Genomic DNA, 23,200 nt, shown 5'->3' on the forward strand with positions numbered 1-23,200 from the left:
AAGAATGTGATCCCAAAGTCTGTGATCTTTGTACTACATGTCAATGCCAACTCCAAAGTCCTCCACCTTATTCTCTATTATCTATCAAATGTAATAGTTTTTAGCTGGATGGTAGAAATCACTGGGATCCAGAAAAATGTCTTGTCCCAGGACACACACTGATTTAATAAGGTGTGTATTTAGTAACAAAGACTAAACCTCCCTACAACAATATTAACAAGGGGACAAAATTAAAATTAAAATCTTCAGTCAGACCTTTTTAAATATAAGAAATTAAATACCACAGTTGTTCTCAAATCTTTTGGTCCTTAAGTTAGGAGGATAATTGATTTTCTAATTACGATACTAATGAATGTGACATGTTTTAATGACCTAAAATGAAAAATTAATAGGTGATTAATACTATGAATATAAATAAAGGCAAGCCCCTACTGTACAAAGCAGTATAAGTAGCGCCTACAAGAACAGAAGCCATGGGAGATAGTCATGCCTGAATCTAAATCCAATTAAAACAACTTGGCTTGCAGCAACAGAACCCTACTCAATACAACTTGAAGGAAAACAGGGAATCATACTAGAATTCTTCAAATTGGCACCAACTAGGTCAATACAGTCACATGCCTCCCAGTCAATTTTAAAGTTAGTACCTATCATCTATACTATCTTATCCCTTCCATTTTTCATTTGGACACACTGAATATTTGTTTACCTACAAGATTTTTATAAGATTATACTTACTTGACAAATATAGATTATCAGTGAATTTATGTTTAAGAAACTTTTCTCTAACAGGCTCTAATCCTATAAATCAGTAACAGATTGGTAACAGGTAGGTGACCTTCTTTAATGTACATAGTAGTACTTTTAAATTCTAAGACAAGAGAACCTGAAGAATCTGAATGCGTAAGTGAGTAAAACATAAAAGGGACAAAGCACATACGAGTCATCAGTTAATAAAACACAATGACATATTTATGTGAATTTAACCACAATTCACTTACATAACTTCAACTATACACTTTGCAAACAGAGATAGAATACTAATTTAAAAATGCAAGCAATTAGATCCACCATTCCTTGAACAAGGGTAAGTCCTGGAGTCAGTGTGAGTGTGAGATGGAAAATGTGAATCTTGTTTTCTCAGTCAATGCTAGCTGACATCTCATGTGTGCTAAGGTGATTCTAGGGCTAAAAGACAAAAATGCACTCCAAATCTAAATGACCAACTAAAGAAACAGCAAACAGTTCCAACAAACTTCTGAAGAAAAATAATATGACTGAAACTGACTTACTAAGAAATCTTATGTCGACAGCCCATGTGGTACTTTCCTAAGGAATTTCCTCTCCCTCCTCATATTAGAGTCTTATCTCTATTAGATCACCACCTTCTCCACTGACCTTACAGACCGTAAAATCCATCTCTCCATAAGCCTCTGTATATGTAAAAGAAAAAAATAAAACAGAAGAAACCATCCATCACTCTTTTTAACATTAATATGCAAAAAAGAAAAATAAGTTTTATAGGAGAACCTGAGAGAAATGAGGATTAGGGGAAACTATGTGGGTTAATAAAGGCACTCTTTGAATGTAAAGACTTGGGCCAACCTGAATTACGAATTGCTTAACATAAATTAATTATAAACTATCTGAAAGAATTTTTATGTCACAGAGTTTCAATAATTAGCTAAAACTACTTGTAAACCAAACTTCCCCAAAAAGAAAATTGCAGGTGAAAAGCATTCTCAAGTAAACAGGTCAAGTTTGTCCTCCATCAACTGACACAAATGACTGGTAAACACAATCCGGTTAGGAAATGTTTATACTTTTATGCAAAGTGGCTACCGTTAAGCTGCTAAGTATAAGGTTCAAGCTCTAAATTCAACATCTCATCAGCAATTAAATAGGAGAGAAGTATATACTAAAAAAGATAAAATATTATATAATTTCTACGGCTTCACATTTCTGAAACAGTTTCCTGAGGCCTAACTCACATTCCAGCGCTGACAAAAAATGATGATGTTTACACTTCTTTGTTGTTATTGTTCAGTCACTAGGTCACGTCCAAGTCCCTGTGATACCAGGCTCCTCTGTCCTCCATTATCTCCCAGAGCTGGCTGAAATTCCTGTCTATTGAGTCAGTGAGACCTACTAACCGTCTCATCCTCTGTCATCCCTCTTTTTGCCTTCAATCTTTCTCAGCATCAGGGTCTTTTCCAATGAGCTGGCCCTATACACCAGGTGGCCAAAGTATTGGAGCTTCAGCACAGTCCTTCCAATGAATATTCAAGGTTAATTTCCTTTAGGATTGACTCGTTTGATCTCCTTGGAGTCCAAGGGACTCTCCAGAGTCTTCTCCACCACCACAATTCAAAAACATCAAATCTTCAGCAGTCAGCCTTCATAAAGAAGGCTTATATAGTCCAACTCTCACATCCATGCTTACTGGAAAAAAACACAGCTTTGACTATATGCACCTTTGCCAGCAAAGTGATGTCTCTGTTTTTTATACACTGTCTAGGTTTGTCATAGCTTTCTTACCAAGGAGTATGCATCTTTTAATTTCATGGCTGGAGTCACCATCTGCAGTGATTTTGGAGCCCAGGAAAATAAACTGTCACTGCTTCCACTTTTTCCCCTTCTATTTGCCATGAAGTCACAGGACCAGATGCCATGATCTTAGTTTTCTGAAGGCTGAGTTTCAAACCAGCTTTTCACTCTCCTCTTTTATCCTCATCAAGAGACTCTTTGATCCTCTTCACTTTCTGCCATTATAGTGGTATTATCTGCACATCTTAGATTGCTGTTATTTCTCCCAACAATCTTGATTCCAGCTTGTTAGTCACCCAGCCCAGCATTTCACATGATGTACTCTGCACATATGTTAAATAAACAAGGTGACAATATACAGCCTTATCGTACTCCTCTTCCAATTTTGAACCAGTCAGTTGTTCTATGTCCGGTTCTAATAGCTGCTTCTTGACCCATATACAGGTTTCTCATTGTACTCTACAATGTGGTTAACCAACAAGGCAGCTTGAGGTTAGGTGACAGGCTAAGACCTCCAGGTCCCCCACACACTGCTTGACTGCCCCAAGAGAGAAGAGGTCAATCAGCTAACCTGTTACCTACTCGCACTTCAACTGAGCAGTTATAATCTAGAAAAATCCAGTACAGATTCTATTTTACTACCAGCAATGCCCTGATTCCCGAGTACTATGAGTACTTCACCCAGACAGCCCTGCCAGAAAAGAACAGGAACAACTCTCAATGCAATCCTGTATCAAGGTCATTCTCTCACCTCTCACACATGGCAAATGGAGATAAATCACCTACCCTCAGGAGAGTTTCATGACTATCAAAACAAAATGTTTAAGAACAAGATAAAACCATAATGACTATGAGAATAGGCACTACTCATGGACCTCATTAAAGACAGATGGCAAAGGAATCACTCTGGAAGCAGAGTGGCTACTTTATTAAACTGTACATTATTTTCAGTCCTTCTGAGCAAATTTAAAAATGTGACTTATTGTTTATTAATTTCAAGGGTCCAATGAGACAAAGTATAAAAGCACATAGGATACCTGGCATATATTAAATGGTCAATAAATGTTATCTATTATCATTATCTTCTTAATTGTTTAAATGTGGTACTACCAGACATAGTGCTTACTCTCTATGCACTGCAGCCATCAAGACACTCAGCTTTGATGAGCTCGATCTACCTAGAACGTCTAGAATTCAGAAAAATATAAAGTGGCAGTACTTACAAAAGAGACAATGAGATATCTTGGCCACTTGCAAATTTCATATAATTTCATAAAGAAATTAGTTGTCCTCTCATAAGAACTGACCCAAGGCAACTTATGAGTTTACTTCTTAAATAAACAAAATTTCCTTATGAGAAATCTTTATTTTTTTTTTAGGAATTACCATTAATTAGATCCCATTTTAAAACATATTTTTAAACTTGTTCTTATTATTCTATGTAATAGTCCTATGCTGCTGCTGCTGCTGCTAAGTCACGTCAGTCGTGTCCAACTCTGTGCGACCCCACAGATGGCAGCCCACCAGGCTCCTCCGTCCATGGGATTTTCCAGGCCAGAGTATTGGAGTGGGTTGCCATTGCCTTCTCTGAATAGTCCTATAGGTAGTACTTAATTCATAAAGAACATATGTACCATAAAAGAGAAGTGTAAATACACTTAATGGCAGCAGTCTTATTATATTATTAGTCATTAGCATGCCAACCTAAAATACCTAAGGACTTGACTATAACTAACTCATAAGTGAATACACAATACCCATCTCAAAGCTAAGAAATGTACAAGTTATATCTAAATATAAAATTTGTCAATAAATCTATAAATTACTTACCTGTCTACAGCAAAATATTTGATAAATCTAAATCATTCAATCAAACTACTTTAGGTACACGCTTACAGTGTTCATATTTTCTTGTACTTTAGAGTCAAAGAAAGTCAACATACAGTACAATCAGTTGAAAAGTAGAGAAAATACCCAAACAAATAAAATGTGGATAAAAATCTAAACATTATTTACATGAGGAAGAAGAAATTTTCATTTGTTAAAAATAAGACTATCCTATAACTGCTTCCCTGGTGGCTCAGTGGTAAAGAATCCACCTGAAAATGTAGAAGATGTGGGTTAGATGCCTGGGTTGGGAAGATCCTCTGGAGAAGGAAATGGCAACCCACTCCAGTATTAACTGGGAAATTTCACAGAGAGAAGAGCCTTGCAGGCTACACTCTATGGGGCTGCAAAAAAGCCAGATACTACTTAGTGACTGAACAACAAATCCTATAACCAGTGACAGATTTTTAGTAGATTATTTCTTCTGTTACTGAAGCATTCACAAATAATATCATCCTCCTCTTTTCTTAACTAAAAAGGATGATTATAGTATGCCTACCTCACTGGAGTGCTTTGAGTCTCTGTAGAGTTTTGAGCCTCGTAGCTAAAAGCTACCAAGTAAATACAAAGTATTATAATTGAGACTAGTTATATAAAAGCAAAGATGGTTTAATATAATAGAAAATTACATTTGTAATTGGCACAATGCCATACTATCCCTGTGGGCTTGTTCTTTCAGAGCACATACTCTATAAAAGGTCATTGTGGGTGAAAAAAAAAATCCCACAGGGAGTTCAAGTAGACTATAACGTAATACTAGTAATTAAGGAAGTGGCATTCTTCCTCTATATTCATTCGGGAATCTTTTCTACTAATTAAAAGAAAAGAAACAATAATTTGTTAAAAAAAAAAAAATGATGGCTACAGATAATTCAATCTCAATTCCAACAGCCTGGTTACAAAGGACAATATTGTAACACTGAACAATTTTTTAAGTAAGAGCAAAATACTATATAAGCCATCAAGCCAGTACTCAACTGTCTTCTAAAGTAATCTTTTCCTAAAAATATTTTCCAAAATAACTTATATTCCTTACACAATGTTAAACTATACGACTTCAAATTCAAATTCAATTACACTAAATTCCTACTATGTGATAGTCATTCTAATAGGCATTTCAGAGATATCTCATGTAATTCTATCAATAATCTTAAGAGGCAGGTATTACCAACCACACATTCAAATTGAGAAATTTACTGCAGAAAAACTCAGATTTTTGACCACAGTCTAGAATTTAAACTCAATCATCTCACTTTAAATCTTATGTTCCGCCCCCCAATTCTGTCAGACTAGGGTCTCATCTGGCTATGCCACTAATCAAGTGATAAATCATTTAACCTCATTGGGTCTGAGTCTTATCAGTAAACTGAGAGGGTTAAACTATTCCTAGTCAGCCTCTGTCTCTCTAAAATGTACTAATTTAATCCTTTTAAAGTATACAAGTCAGTGGCTTTTCTTCCCCTAAGAAAAAGATTTTTAAGGTACGTATATATATATATATATATATATATATGCCAAAGCCTTTGACTGTGTGGATCACAATAAACTGTGGAAAATCCTGAAAGAGATGGGAATACCAGACCACATGACCTGCCTCTTGAGAAACCTATATGCAGGTCAGGAAGCAACAGTTAGAACTGGACATGGAACAACAGACTGGTTCCAAATAGGAAAAGGAGTACATCAAGGTTGTATATTGTCACCCTGCTTATTTAACTTCTATGCAGAGTACATCATGAGAAACGCTGGGCTGGAAGAAGCACAAGCTGGAATCAAGATTGCCAGGAGAAATATCAATAACCTCAGATATGCAGATGACACCACCTTTATGGCAGAAAGTGAGGAGGAACTAAAAAGCCTCTTGATGAAAGTGAAAGAGGAGAGTGAAAAAGTTGGCTTAAAGCTCAACATTCAGAAAACGAAGATCATGGCATCTGGTCCCATCACTTCATGGGAAATAGATGGGGAAACAGTGGAAACACTGTCAGCCTTTATTTTTGGGGGCTCCAAAATCACTGCAGATGGTGATTGCAGCCATGAAATTAAAAGAGGCTTACTACTTGGAAAGAAAGTTATGACCAACCTAGGTAGCATATTAAAAAGCAGAGATATTACTTTGCCAACAGAGGTCTGTCTAGTCAAGGCTATGATTTTTCCAGTGGTCATGTATAGATGTGAGAGTTGGACTGTGAAGAAAGCTGAGCACCGAAGAATTGATGCTTTTGAACTGTGGTGTTGGAGAAGACTCTTGAGAGTGCCTTGGACTGCAAGGAGGTCCAACCAGTCCATCCTAAAGGAGATCAGTCCTGGGTGTTCATTGGAAGGACAGACGCTAAAGCTGAAACTCCAATACTTTGGCCGCCTCATGCAAAGAGTTGACTCTTTGGAAAAGACTCTGATGCTGGGAGGGATTGGGGGCAGGAGGAGAAGGGGACGACAGAGGATGAGATGGCTGGATGGCATCACTGACTCGATGGACATGAGTCTGAGTAAACTCCGGGAGTTGGTGATGGACAGGGAGGCCTGGCGTGCTGTGATTCATGGGGTCGCGAAGAGTCGGACATGACTGAGCGGCTGAACTGAATATATTGTAGCATGAATCAGGACATCATTTCTTTTTATGGCTAATAATACTCCATTTATGTATATCAGATCAGATACTACCTGTTTATTCATTCATCCATTGATGGGCATATTTAAGTTGTTTCCACCTTCTGGGATGCTATTATGTACTACTATAAACATGCACATAGATGTACTTATTTGAATCTTGTTTTCACTTCTTCTGGGTATATATCTAGGAGTGAAGCTGCTAAGTCATCTGATAATTCTATATTTAAACTTATGAGGAAGTAACAAACGACTTGCCATAGTGGCTGCACCACTTTACATTTCCACCAGTGATATATGAGGGCCCTAATTTCTCCATATCATCACCAACACTTGTTTTATTTTTTTAGTTATAGCCATCCTAATGGGTGTCAAGTGATATCTCATTGTTTTGTGTATCCCTAGTGACTAACGATGTTGAGTATCTTTTCATGTGCATGTTGACAATTAGTATACCTATTTTAGAGAAATGTCTGTGCAAGTCCTTTGCCCATTCTTTGAGCTGTTTATCTTTTTGTTGGTGAGTTTTAGGAGTTCTTCACATATTCTAGATAGAAATTCTTTATCAGATATATAATTTGCAAATATTTTATCTCATTCTTTATGTTATCTTTCCTTTTTCTTCATAATGTCTTTTGATGCACAAATTTTTAATTCTGATGAAGTCCAATTTATCTATTTTGTTGTGCTTTGGGGATTATATCTAAGAATCCATTGCCAAATCCACTTAAGGTCTCTTTTTTGCTGGAAAATTCCATCAGCCTTTGCTCATTCTATAAATAAAGTTGCATATGAATAATTCTATTTGTTTTATTGCTGATAGTTATTAAAGGGTGATTTTCAGAGCTTTTATTATATTGCCCTTACCAAAGAAGTGGCAGTATTTTAAGTTTGGATAAAATTGCCCTTTAAAGATGGATAGGTTGGAACTCCTTCAGATAAAATGGAGTAACTCTGAAAGAAACTGCACTTTTGCTTGTTTATTAAAAAAAAGAAAGAAAGAAGGGGAAAGAGGGGAAAAGAAAGGAAAGGAGGAAGCAAATTCTCTTCATTTGAGAACGTCATCAGTTAGTAATCACACATAGACAATTTTAAAAGGCACCTTAAACTATATGTTGAAACATGATTATTAGAAAAAACAGTTTATCCTGCAATAAAAAGTAAATACTGTAGCAGCTATCAAAATGGTCTCTAATACATGGATAGCATTTCCATGATCTACCTCCCTCACTTCAGCCAATATATTAGTATCTGTCAACTGGCTTAAACATGGCTTTAAAGCAAATATACTGCTAAAGAATTACTAGACAAAATAAACCATATTTACCAAAAAATAGAATATTCCACAGCCATTTAAAACTTCATCTATTGAAAAAGATATTTATAATGTAATATTCCATGAGGGGGTGGGAAATACTTTATAATTGATAGATTTGGAAAGCTATATGCCAATTAAGTATGTTATTCAAAATTATTATCTTTAGATAGAATTATAGACGAATTTTATTTTCTTACATTTTCTGATTTTTCTACAATGTAAATTACTCAAGTAAATCCAGCAAAATACAAAGGAATAAAAAAAAAGAGATAAAACTAAAATTCCCTAAAATAAGTTTGGGTAAATTGCCCTTTAAAGATGAAATTAATAAGTAAGAATTTCTGTCTACACATTTACTTGTTATTACATTTCATCTTCAGCCATTATGTGTAATCTGTCAGCTATATGTTTTGGTTAACTAATCACAACAATAACAACAACAAACGTACAGAGTTTCACCGAAGTTTTAACAGCACAGTTACAGAATATACGTAAAGTTTACGTAAACTCCAGAGAACACCAACAAAAGAATTTTTAAAAGCTTAATATGATGTTTTAAAAACTGTGTATGATATGTTACCTCATTAATTAGACATGGGGATCAAACCTTCCTGAAACAAGCAGATTATCAAGGTTTGTAAAAAATTAGATTATATTAATTCTCTCTGTATTTGCTAGTAGCAGGAAGTGAGATAAGTGACACAATAATTGCTCTACCAACCCTATTCCATCTATGGCCCTAGTTATGTTCCCACTGCCTATGGATACCATTCTCCATTAAATGATATGGTGACTGAAATTGGCTATTTTCTGTGCACTAACTGAACAACTATCTTCAGATCCTCAAAAACACCATTCAGCTCTAGAATTAAAACATAGAACTGATGATGCTGAGTTAATGTTAATGAATTTAGCGTAATGGGGGTCACTGGTGATCACCGTGTGGGGCAGGAGAAGGAGGTGTTTCAAGATGGAGGGCGGTGTTGAATACTATTCAGAGGTCTAAAGATTCAAACAAAAAATTCCTGCGTGATCCTGGAACTAAGGCGTCTGAGGGTCCTCTGTACCCCAAATGACTCTAACGAGGGTGCGGCAAGGGTTCCAGTTCTATCATCAGGCAATTTCTCACTCGCCATCATGTCACCCCCAACATACACCAAATCCTCACTTTCCAACTGACCCGATTTAGAATCTATGGTCCATCACCAAAATCACTCCCTTGTATGCAAAGTCAGTCCTTTGTCCCTTTCTCTCTTCATCTGATATACTTGGCAAAGATGAAACCCTGATTAAACCTAACTATCTACCTACTTCACATCTGCACTAGAGCAACTAAAAATGGATGAAGAAAAATGTATACCCTTCCAACAGTTCTCATTTCAAATTCGTGGTCACAAGCTCAAATGGGCAATGAGCACTGGTAGGTAACAGTGAAACAGTCTAAAATAACTAGGTTGTTCATTTTCCCAATATCCAAAATAACTACTTCATACCTTTTCCTCTGTTCTCAAAACTCCAAGACCTATCCACTCCCCCAACAAATAACTACATTCAGAAAACAGAAGCAATCAGTTACAGCTTTCTCTCCTACCACCAAAACGACCTACCTGGTCCATTCTCTTTGTTTTTTCTGTTACAACAAATAGTATGTTCCTACTCTCATCACAGTCCAACCATTCCATTTGTGCTCTGGTTCTCTTCTCACTTTCTTAAGGAACTCATACCCTTCTCTGTCCAGGAGCATCAATTTTTCCCCCAATAGACGTGGCACTGGCATACAAACCTTCTCTAATATCTTCTGCCACTGAATCCACATTCCTCTACACTGACTATTCTATTTTGCTTTCACTTTCTTACCTCATTTTCTTTCCTCAATTTATTCCAATCAGGATTCTTTTCCCTCTCAATTGTTACTGAGATTACAATTGTCAAGGTTATCAGCGAAGTCCATCTAACCAAATCCAACAGTCATGTAGATGTCTGCTCTTCTTTTCTGACCTCTGAATAGTATTCAATATCGCCCTCCATCTTGAAACACCTCCTTCTCCTGCCCCACACGGTGATCACCAGTGACCCCTATGGTGCTAAATTCATTTTTTTTTTAACTGCTATGTAGTGACTGTAAGTTCAGGCTATTGTGGCAGATGAACCTAAGTTCAAATCTTGCCTACATCACTTTTTAAAATCCAATCTGAAAGTGAAAGAGTCAGTTGCTCAGTCATGTCCGACTCTTTGTGACCCTATGGACTGTAGCCTGCCATGCTCCTCTGTCCATGGAATTCTTCAGGGAAGGATATTGGAGTGGGTAGCCATTCCCTTCACCAGGGGATCTTCCCAACTCAGGGACTGAACCTGGGTCTCCAATCTAGGGAAAGATATTTAACCACTGAGACTAGGTTCTCAATCTACAAACTAGGAAAAAATATTAGTACCTAATTCCCAGCTGTGAGGGTTAAATTAGTAACTTTCATTCTCTCTTTTACCTATTACAGCATGTAAAGTAATTCACCCTCCAAGAACTGCTCTCTCCCTTCAGTTGCTGGCTGCTCCTTTCCCAATCACTGTGAAAAGCTCCTCCAGCTCTATTTGCCTTTTAAATTTGGGAATTCATAAGGTTCTATGCTCCTTCCCTAAGCAACTAAGCTCTTCCATCTCATAACTGAAATTATAATCAAAACCTCAATGATTTCCAAGGTTCAATTTCTGATGTATCACCCGCCCCCTACCTCACCAACTGCCATGCAAAAATCTCTACCTGCATCTCTCAGCTATCTCATACTCAACAAGCCCAAAAGATAAGGCTCTCCTTTTTCATGTGTTCTTCCTCCACCTCAAATTCCCCTTTCTGTTGCAGTCTCCAACTCCTTGCTGTCAGTTTCCACAGTTTCAGTATTTCCTCTTTGTAACAGTCACTAAACTTACACTTACAGGCTTAGAATATGCACTCCCTTTTAGACCATAAGCCCCATGATGGAAAGTAAAATCTGTCTATATCAAAAATACCTTGCCTAGTATCCCATGCATGCGTGTGTACGTGTTCAGGTGCTCAGTCGTGTCCAGCTCTTTGCGACACTATGGGCTCCAGGACACCAGGCTCCTCTGTCCATGGGATTTCCCAGGCAAGAATACTGGAGCAGGTTACCATTTCCTCCTCCAGGGATCTTTCCAACCCAGGAATCGAACCCATGTCTCCTGCTTTCTCCTGTATTGGCAGGCAGATTCTTTACCACTAGGCCCATCCCATGAATAATAAATGTGTTTAACAGTGTTTCTTGAATTGAATTTGAGATATTTTAGAAGTTTGCTTATTTAACTTACTGAACTTACCAGCATTTTAGTTGTTTAGATGTCTAATTCATTGCTAACACTTTTATTTCAAAATACTTAAGCCACTCATTTACATTAGTATTATTTCTAACCCATAAAAATATTTTAAAGAAAATTTAAAGGTACTCAAACATACTATATTTGAGGAATTCTACAATTATCAATTGCCACTGGATTTCAAAAAATAAAGAGGTTCAGAAGCTAGGAAAGGCAAGTGAGGGTAATACTATTTGTTTCCCTACTTTGGAATTTCACAAAATTTTTGAAAAGAATTTCAGTAAAAAGATGATTTTTTTAAAATTATGAAATGCATGAATGGGGTATTCTTTTTTTAAAAGGATTTACTCCTACAAGACATTTTTATCTAACTATCACCATACTCTTTGTACTAATACTTTGTTTTCACTCAAAGATATATAGTGTCTAAAACAATATTTTTGCTAGCTTAGAAAGTCTTATTATAGATAAATACGGACTTTCCATGAGGCAGCCTAAAATACAGATAAAGGGTTACACATACACACTCTTCACACACATACAAAGGGGTTCATTTTGTGATATCAAGGAGTTGTACACATATAATGTGAATACTTCAATATACTTGAATACTTAAGATCTTTTAGAAAGTCACATTATCAGGAAACTTAAAAATAAACCAAAAAAAAAAAACCACTAAATTGAGGAAAGACATCTCTGTATTGCTCTCATTTAGAAAACATGACACCTTAAAGGATACTATCACTGAGAAATTCATCACAATGAAAAAGGATAGAAAACAAAATTAGGAATCAGAAAACTAGAGCTACAAAGTCTTAGAAATATTTAAATAAGTAAATATGATTTCAAAGAATCAAGCTTTTTTTTTTTTTCCAAAGTACATATTCAATTGTCTACCAAACAGGGGCTGTTTTATTTTCTCTAAGCTGCTAGAATATTTCATAAGATTGCTTCCACATGTTATTTAATAATATAGAACACATATAACAAAAGCTTGTTTAATGTGTATACTATTGGAATAAAGAAATTATAAATGAGAGGGCTCTATAATATTATAAAAATACCTGGGCTTTCACTGGTCTCCTAAAATTATCCAAAGTATAATAATTAACTAGTTATCAAAGAACTTCTTTTTGAGATAGTAATGTTATACCTTTCTCTAGAAAATTTTAAATCTCTCAAAGGCAACCTAAAATGCTCCTAAAATGATTATGAAAAGCCTATTATCTAATTATAGTCAGATCTTTTTTTTTTTTATTTAGACCCTTCACCCAGCAATTATACTTCTGAAGAATAACCATAAATTCCAAAGATGCTTTATTCATTCATTCATTCATTTGAATATGGAAAAGATCTGTTACAGAGTTAAGTGAAAAAAGCAGAATAGAAAATCAAAGAAGACTTGCAAAAGAAAGTATCTATTGAACAAAAACTGAAATAAAAGATGTCTGCATAGTCGTGGTAAATCTGAGTTTTTCTTTCTATATCTCTAAAATTTTCACAATAAACAATTACAACTTAGGTAATTAAAAAAGACCCCAAAAAATCTTTTAAAAAGATAAGCAATATTCATCAATCATTTCATGTCAAAAGTAAAACCACCGACCGATCTCAAAATTTTTATGAACCCTGAATAAAAAAAACCATCCCAAATGACACAAATAAAAGTTAGTATCTTGATATAAACCTGCTCATTAGACAAAGCTCATTTTATAAATTTCTGGTCAAAATCAGTGAGTAAAATACCCAAGACTTTACAGAGTAACTTTTCAGATCGTAAGATAGTATACTGTGTAAAAAGGGAAAAAATTCTGACTGATGAAAGTGATTATCTTCTCATACCACATCTAGTATTGAATAGTAATAACAAAACTTCAATTCTTTTTCCCAAACCAAAAGAAAGCATCACTATTTTTTTTAAAAATCACTCATAACAAAGGTATAAGAAAAAGCAACTGGAAGGTCATACAGCAAAAATAACAAGCCTATGGGTGAAAAGTGAAGTGGGTTCTAGAATTATACATGATTTTAACTGGCTTTTTCCCTATATTTTCCAAAATGTCCGTTATAAATATATGTACATCTACTGTAACAGAGAAAAAATGAACTTAAATTATCAAGAGAATATGTTGAAACATATTCACTATACATATATTAATAAAAATACAGCATTTGTAAAATTTAGACCTGCTCATCAAAGCAGCTCAGAAAAATTTGAAGGTCCTTCAAAATCAGTCACTATGAACACTGTCCTTAAGGAAATCAAAATAAACTTCTAATACAAAGAGCTCATGATTTGAACCACATATGCTTTTCTCTTACTGAAAAACCTGATATATACACAGCTAAGGATGTGTTTTTAATGATATACCCTATTTCTTTGCTCATAACACATCAACATCAATGATGTCACACAGCCCTTACAGTAAGGTCTGTCAATACCTACAGCCTCTACTGACTGGGATAACATCAAAACATACAACCTTACTTACTATACAAAGGAATATATTAGTGTCTTTCATTGACTTAAGTGTAAGATTGTTTCAACTTAATCAAATAAAAAGAAAATGCAAAGGAAATTTAGAATCCACATAACTATAGCTTCATGAAGAACAACAATAATAAAACAATCACTGCATTTTAGAAAAGCCCTCAACACCCTGAAACATATATACATATTACAGGATAAGTGTTAAATTATTAAATAAGCAAAATGATACAGTATCCTAGCAATAAGTATAGCATAAGACTCAGAAATAAAACTGCCTGGGTTCCAATCCCAACTTTGTTTATTGTGTGTTAGTCGCTCTGTCATGTCCCACTCTTTGTGATCCCATGGACTACAGCCTGCCAGGCTCCTCTGTCCATGACATTTCCCAAGCAAGGATACTGAAGTAAGTTGCCATTTCCTTCTCCAGGGGATCTTCCTGACCCAGGGATTTAACCCAGGTCTCCTGCATTGTAGGTGTATACTTTACCAACTGAGCTACTAGGGAAGCCTTATTTATTAGTTAGGAATAATCTAGGAAAATAAATTAATTATACATGTCTCCATTTCTCCATCTATCTATAAAATACAGATAATAATAAGAATTTATTCGTGGAAGACATGTTTTAAATATTAAAAGAGGAAAGCCCACATCTACATAGAATAAGCACTAAAAAAAGGCTTTTCCCCCTTTTCTCAATCTAAATAGAATTTGTCATACATTTTGCAAATAAGAATGAAGACCTCTAATTTTTAAAATTAGTATTAAAAGTCCTAAGTTCACTGGAGATCATAATTAACCTTCTACAATGTGAGCACAATCCAACTGAACAGTTAGATAAAAGTCTAGAAAGCTTTCTTGTCAATATGATTTTATCTCAGCTGTTTCAAAATAAAGAAGAAAAAAAGAATGAAACACAAGGATTCTTTCTTAAAAGATGTACAGAAAGAATTTAGAATTGCTGTATTAACAAAATATGATTGTTCTCAACAGCAAATTTACTGAGGAAAATGAAAGATTAACAATAAAATTCAAATATTTTAGTGTTTTTAGGATATTCAAAGTTAAAGTGCTGATGCCATTCAAAATTACCAGATCTGTTACGTATAAATTGCTATTCTCTATAAACAAAGAAATTTCAACTGTCTATGACTAGTCTGGAATTAGTTATACTCTAATACAGCCATTCAACTATCTTTGGGAATATTGTATTCTCTTCTCTCATAAAGAAATTAATACAAGTGACAGAAGGTAACCAAAAAATCAACAGTGTGGAAGGCTTTTTAATAAATTTCATTTTGGGAAATGATCACATATAAATTAGCAAACATTGAAATCATAATGATTTCATTTATTTGTTCTGTACATATCTGATTAACAGGCACTAATTTTGTTGATGGAAACAAGAGAACTCTATTGTTATATACAGATTAGAAATGTAAACACTTAGCATTTCCCACAACTACTGACTTCACAAATTACTTTGAATGTTATTTCAAATAACATTTTGAGTGCCAGAGATTAGGTAAGCAAAGAGCTCTACTGCCCCCTAATGAAATAAACCAAAAAAAAAGCCAAAAAACTCAGAAAACTTGTTCTGAGCTATGTGTGGAACAGGAAAATAATCTTACTTTGCTAAATGCAATAGACAAACACTGTGAAAATTAACTGAAAACGACTAGAATATCTATCAACATACTATAAGAAAAGCTAGGATCATCCAGTTTCCATGATAAAATTAGTAGCAAAACAGGAAAGCCTTGAGACAGAAATGTTCTAAGAGAAAGGAGGTCAGTACAACAATGTTATCTAAAGTGATAGCAATTAAAACTTCACTGCAAGCTACCCTTTTCATGTGTATGTTGGAAGGGAAGAAGAGAGAGATTCTTAGAAACCATACTTTACACTGAATTACAGTAAGTTTTCAGTTTAGCAGCTTAAAAGTAAATACTACCAAAATATTCTCTTATAATTTGCACTGATTCTAATCCTCTCAGAATTATTTTAATAATGTGTACTTTCAAAATAACTACACTATAAAGCATACATATGAAAGAATTTTACCTGTTTCCTGTTTTAAAAAAAAAAATGACAATTTCTTAAGCATGACAACTTTGTTCTTCATGATACTCTGCATCATACACTAACCAATGATAACTTTCAATATTCCTTTTAATAAAAGTTCTCCCTTCCTTTAACCAATCTGGTATTTAAAACACATTCCATACTCGTAGTTCCTTTAACCTAATATTTTAACCTGTCTAGAATTTCCGAATTCTCATTTCAGAAGAGAAAAAAGAACAGAATGAGAGATCATAAAAACATGGAGAAAAAGCAAAGCCTCCCAGCATCAGTTCATGGAGGGCACAGTGGTGTGGTAGCTCACTGTCCCTTTAGAGATGGGGCACACATCACGTGGAGAGGGCATGTTTCCATCTAGGTTGATCATAACCGTACCTTCCATTACATGTCTACTGTTTACAAGGTATAAGGAATAGGGGCCAAATCCATAAAAATGCCACAGGAGAGACAGGCAATACAGACAAAGAGGTTCACTTAAATCTGCATACAAAAAGAAAATAACTTGTATATTTGTGTGCTGCAGCTCTCTTCCCAGGCGCCTGTTAATGAAAATCGTTCTCTAGCTGTACAAGTCATGCATGTGTATGAGTGCCAAGTCGCTTCAGTCGTGTTCGACTCTTTGTGACCCTATGGACTGTAGCCCACCAGGCTCCATGGGATTCTCCAGGTAGGAATACTGGAGTGGGTTGCCATGCCCTCCTCCAGGGGATCTTCCAGACCCAGGGATCAAACCAGCATCTCTTAGGTCTCCTGCACTGGCAGGAGGGTTCTTTACAACTTAGCCTGCTGCTGCTAGGTCACTTCAGTCGTGTCCGACTCTGTGCGACCCCATGGACTGCAGCCTACCAGGCTTCTCTGTCCATGGGATTCTCCAGGCAAGAACACTGGAGTGGGTTGCCATTTCCTTCTCCAATGCATGTAAGTGGAAAGTGAAAGTGAAGTCGCTCAGTCGTGTCCGACTCTTAGGGACCCCATGGACTGCAGCCTACCACGCTCCTCCATCCATGGGATTTTCCGGGCAACAGTACTGGAGTGGGGTGCCATTGCCTTCTCCCTACAACTTAGCCTAAGGGTAATCAAATGTCTGTTCAAAATTTTAAAACAGCAACAAACAGAAAAATACAAATGTACTCAAGCCTATGTCTCAAATGAGTTGGGATCTCACATATGTAGAAATTTCCTGAATAATATGAATTAAAAACTTGACTCTCTTACTTGAAGCATTACTCGTTCATGCCTACTGCCTAAAAATGTAACTGACACAGACACATTTTGAAGACATAATAAAGAAGCTGGGAGGACTCAAGCAATCCAAAGTCAAGCATCCCAAAGTCCATCCCTGCCAAAGTGATGATGTTTAAAAGATACCCAATAGAGGGTCAAAGACAGTACCCTTCCAACCTATAAATTCCACATAGCTACTCAGATTTCACATACAAGAGTCATGAGAAATAAAGTGAAGGTACATTGGAGAACACATACACGTGTGTGTGAAAGTATAGGTGCATGTTTTCCCTCATGGAGCAGTCCCAGTCCGTACCAGTGAGCTCCAGATTAGTACCCTAAACCTAAAGGAATGTTTTCCTTAGTTCACAGGGGGAAAAAAAAAATAAAGGACTTCCCAGGCCATCCTTTACCTCCCTGTGCCCACTAAGCACACATATGAAAAACATGATCAAGAAATAAAAGGGAGAAAGGTTGAAAGAAAAGAGGAAAGGTTAATTTCCTTAAGAAATAAAGTTGGTAACAGCTTTGGTTTAAAACAAAGAGATTTATTTATTCATTAGCCCAAAAAAACTTTTAGTGGTGATGATGATGAAGATGGCAGCGGCCAGCATTTATAGAACATAATGTACTTACTTCACAAACAATGAGTATTTGATCTTCCTTAGAGCTCTGTGAGGCAGAAAATACTATTCCTATTTTACAGATGAAGAAACTAAAATTCATAAGGATTAGGTAACTTGCCCAAGGTTAGACAGCTACTAAATTGCAGAGCATATTTAACATACCAGTCAATTCAACACTTAATTGTTACATTTATGTTATTTTCTGGTGAAAATGTGTGAAATGAAATGACTCTTTGGAAACATTGTAATAAATTAACAAATTTTATGTATGTATGTGCTTGTGTGTCTTAAGATCCAACTCAAATGCCTCAAAATTCTGTTGACATGTAACCAGAGATAGGCACTTATGCCAGTTCTTACGAAAGACAGAAACATACAATCCATAATAGTGGGTTGGCCAAAAAGTTCATCTGGGAAAATCCAAACGAACTTTCTGGGCAACCCAATAAACAGTGAAAGTGCTAACAAATAAATAATAATATACACACCCTTCAATGCCCATTATTTCAATAAATAATATTTCTTTCATTATTATCCGATCACATACAGTCATAATAATCTCTTCTTCAGATCTTCCTAACTCATTCTCACCTCTATTTCACTTGTCTTAAAATGAACATTTTCATTTATTTGAGGAAAAAAGGTCACTCCCTCTTCTCGCTATTAAGGATACTCAATTATAGTAAAAAATATATGTATGTAAAAAATAGCTCTGGTTGACATGTGAAATATACATTTCTTTAAATGCTGTAACAATAAAAACTATTCCATAGCAACTCTTTAACCTCTGATAACATGTTGAAGTTTTCTGAAATTAATACTAAGGAAGAAATCACCATGCAGTATAAAACTAATCCAAAACTCTATTTTGTAAGAGCTGAGATTTAAACATAGCCACAAACATACTATACATACACAAACACAATTCAGGTCACCTTCATATTCCAGGCATTGGCTGGACAACAGTACTCCCTCTGCCATATGTATGCAGGTTAAAACACAAAACCAGAAATATTCACAAATACCTAAAACATTAAAATTGTAATTTTATTATGACTACCACCAATTTTTTCCCATTGCAGAATTCAAAAGAATATGTTATAACATGTTCTTACAAGAACGCCACCTTGTAAGCAAATCTGGTTTCTCAAATAAAAAAAGTGAAGTGTAAATCTGACATCAAAACTTGCACAAATAAAGATCTGTCATTTTGTTAATCCTTGTCTACTTTTAATTAAATTATTTTTTAATTTTCAATCCAGAGAGCAAAGACCCTGCCAACAATAAAGTACAAGACGTAGGAAACAAAATACATCATTTCAATGGGATACTCTTTCTCACCTTCGAATCTTCATTGCTCACTCCGAGCTGTAACACAGCTTGAGGAGATTTTAGTTTTGCTTCAGCAGAGTGAGCCATCTGAAGGTTAAGCTGCCATCCAACCGTCTCGAGCTACAAAAGACAAGTGTAGATTGGAATCAGATGGTACAGAAGGAAGAAAACACTCAACTTAAAGCAAATCTCCAGTCAGCAGGAATGAACATGGATAGCCTGGACTTTGCGGAAAGTCAGTTCCTGGGCTCCTTCAACCTGCACACTCTGCACATTCTCCCTTTGGGCTCGTTAGATTGGCCTCATGCCATGCCTGTCAAATTCAAGCCTAAAACTGGTCTTTAAATACATTCTGTTCTAAAAATAAAAGTTCTGAGACTAGGCAATGAAATACACTAAAGGAGTCAATGGTTTTTAAACAGTAAATTACTATTTTAAAACAGTGTATTTTAAAGCCAATGGTGTTTAAAAATAGTTATAGCATATATATGTGATAACTACTCTAAATGACCTCCCATTATCTTTCAAAACTCTTTGCAATAAGTAGAACAAGGTAAAACTTTTTTTTTTTAATTTAGTGGGAAACTGAAGTGCCCAGATGGTAAGAGGTTCACACATTTAGACACAGTTAGTGAGACGGGAAGAGAGCCAGAAAAAGAATTGATATCTACTTACTAGTGAGCAGGTGTTATCATGCTTTCCAAAGTATTCTAACCTACTATGGTTCCCAGTTATGACAGAAACTAATTAGAATACTTCCTTTGAATTTATTAATTAACACAACAGCAAAATTTAATCAGGAAGGCAAAGACAGCAAAGAGACTAAAGCAGTTTAAGTTTCAAAATATTAAGCAACATAAATGCAGCTTTATTGAACATGACATATTACTGATTTTTCCAACATCAAAACTGTAAGTATAAAGTTTTAAATCTTATTTCCAGTAAATCCAAAGTATCAATACTTAGGGTAGTTTTGTGACATGCAATTGTCATATACCTCTGACAACTCGACTCTAGTCATTGATTTACTGAAACTACCTCAGCTACACTGGTAAGAATGGCAGACTCAAAACAATTTTTACTTAACTGGAATACTAATTGCTAACTTGAAAGACTGTTCAACAGCTAGAATCACAGCAATGACTCAAAGCCAAATTGGAAAGAGAGCAATGAAAGTATTATCTATTCGAGAGAGGATGTGATGAGAAAATAAAGATACAGTTCTGTTCTTCCTGGCACTGAACCTTTAAGAGGTTATGGGTAAAAAGAGCAAAGATACTGCAGAGACATAATCCATAATACCATAAGTAAAAAAATCAATTTAATGGTACACATGAAGCAAGGATCCGTAATGTACTGATTTTTAATACTAACTATAGTAAAACAGTCTCTAACACCAGCTCACTACTATTTTCAACAGTCCACGGGGTAAACACAGACTCAGATACGACCTAGCAGACTGAACAACAATTATTTTCAACAGAATCTACAGGCAATAGATTCTCCAACATAACAGGAAAAAACACGACACAACTACTCTCATATATCCAAGCATTTTGATACACAGTCTTAATTGAAAAACATCCTGTAGGTATTCATATGAACCTATAAGACACTGTTTTGATCTCATTTAACTAATCGTATACCTGTCCTTTAAGCACTTAAGATAAACGACAAAGATAAATATTAAGTGAATAAATTAAAATATGGTCCCACTATGGTCAGGTCTTTGCACAAATGAATGTATACTTAGTCACTGCATAGAGGTGGGATGGGGCAATTAAGATCACTGAACTTAAAGCTTATGCTTTAGTTCATACTCAAGCCACTACTCACTACCTAGGTGGCCCTAATAATTAAGTCACAATCTTTCAAGATCTCAGTTTCCTCATAGGAAGTGGAAATAAATCTATCTGAATTATCTGCTTTTTTCCTGAGTTATTGGCAATACTAAATAAGAAAATGCATATTCAAACTGTTTTGGAAACTCCAAAGCATTATAAATATAAGGCATTTTGGTTACCTAATTTTTCCTATAGTATTTTTAATAGTATCTTTTAAATAGAGTAGACACTCTATATGTTGAATTGAACTGAAGCAAATAAAAAATACCAGCAAAGGTAATTTTAAAAGCATCATAACATGGGAGAGGGAGAAGGTGGGATGATTTGGGAGAATGGCATTGAAACATGTATAATATCACATATGAAACGAATAGCCAGTCCAGGTTTGATGCATGATACAGGATGCTCGGGGCTGGTGCTCTGGGATGACCCAAAGGGATGGTACGGGGAGGGAGGTGGGAGGGGGGTTCAGGATGGGGAACACGTGTACACCCATGGTGGATTCATGTTGATGTATGGCAAAACCAATACAATATTGTAAAGTAATTAGCCCCCAATTAAAATAAATAAATTTATATTTTAAAAAATAATCTAAAAAAAAATTCATTTGGTTTTTTGTTACTTGTATTTATTCCTGTGCATGTCTTGTATCTGTTGATCATTAAATGCTATATTTTTTCCAAAAAAAATAAATAAAAGCATCATAACTACAAACATTGTTGACTGACTTTCTTAAATTTTAGAGGCTTTTCTATTGTTTTGTGATTTAAAAGCATTCATCCCATGCCCACAAGAAACAGTAACTTAAAAAGTTAAAAAAAAGAAATATGTAGTTGTTGTTCAGCCACTAAGCCGCTCATATGTAGACATATGCACATACACACACCCATACATAAAATCTCATATAAAAAGAGCAGTATCCAGAAACCTCAAATGAAGAGGGAATAAAGGAGAACTACAATTTTTTTTTTTTAATATTTTACAGTTACACAGAGCAATAAGAAAAACAAACCTAACAAAATCCTTCCAGTGAAACCAGGAGACAATACCAGCACTACTCTTATTATCCCCATTTTACAGATAAAATGTGTCAAAGTAAACAACTGGGGAAGAGAAGAGTAGATGGAGGCTCCTTATGCTTGTTACTACTGCCACTTTTCTCTAAGCCAGAAATTATATCAAAATCAAAAGTTACAAAAATTAATTCTAGTAAAAATCATCAATGGATACTAAATTTAAGTGGAGAAGGTCTGATTTGAAATGAATAGTCACAAAGCTTCTTGCCCACAATTGCTTTTTAGGTACAAAAGAAAAAAATAATTATGCAGTAGAAAAAAAAGCAAAACATCTAAATCCAAGAGATCAAAATTAACATCACCAAGCAGTGGCAAACAGACAAGCTGTGCCTCCAGGTGTGATATCCTGCAAATACCATTCACATTTTTAGCCAAATTATAACTAAATTTGATCCTGAAGAAACTAACAGAAAATATAAAGATAGACACAAGAGGAATGTACACTTGAAAAACATCAATGTCCTAAAAGACAAAGAAAAGTTGAAGAAAGAAGAAATTTCTTAAAACATATATTATTTTCTGGATCTATAATAGACACTGGTGATATAAATATGAATAAAACAAAAGCCTTTTATCAAGGTGAAAATGTTATAGTACACTTTAAGTATTCATCTGAGACGCATAACTAAGAAACAAATACGAAAGTTATCAATATTTTAATTACATAGGAAACAAAATCTAGATTGAATTTTTACTTAAGTTAGCTAAACTACATTGCTTCTATTTAAAAGAAAATTCTGTATTGTGTATATCGAACATATGTACATTAAAATACCAGGAATCATTTGAATATAATTAGACATCTCACATCCAAATTTAAATCTGAGGGTCTTTCCACCTT

General features: G+C 35.1%; 1 protein-coding gene across 2 annotated transcripts in view; it reads right to left on the reverse strand.

Annotated features, from left to right (window-relative positions):
* The window catches only part of COMMD10 (COMM domain containing 10), a 184,318-nt gene that overhangs the window by 135,439 nt on the left and 25,679 nt on the right, over positions 1-23,200 (reverse strand). For both annotated transcript variants that reach the window (NM_001083489.1, XM_059888321.1), the window contains 1 exon segment: positions 19,449-19,559. In NM_001083489.1, coding sequence (NP_001076958.1) covers positions 19,449-19,559 — 111 coding nt within the window.

This window comes from Bos taurus, chromosome 7 (assembly GCF_002263795.3).
Source record: "Bos taurus isolate L1 Dominette 01449 registration number 42190680 breed Hereford chromosome 7, ARS-UCD2.0, whole genome shotgun sequence".
NCBI lineage: Eukaryota > Metazoa > Chordata > Mammalia > Artiodactyla > Bovidae > Bos > Bos taurus.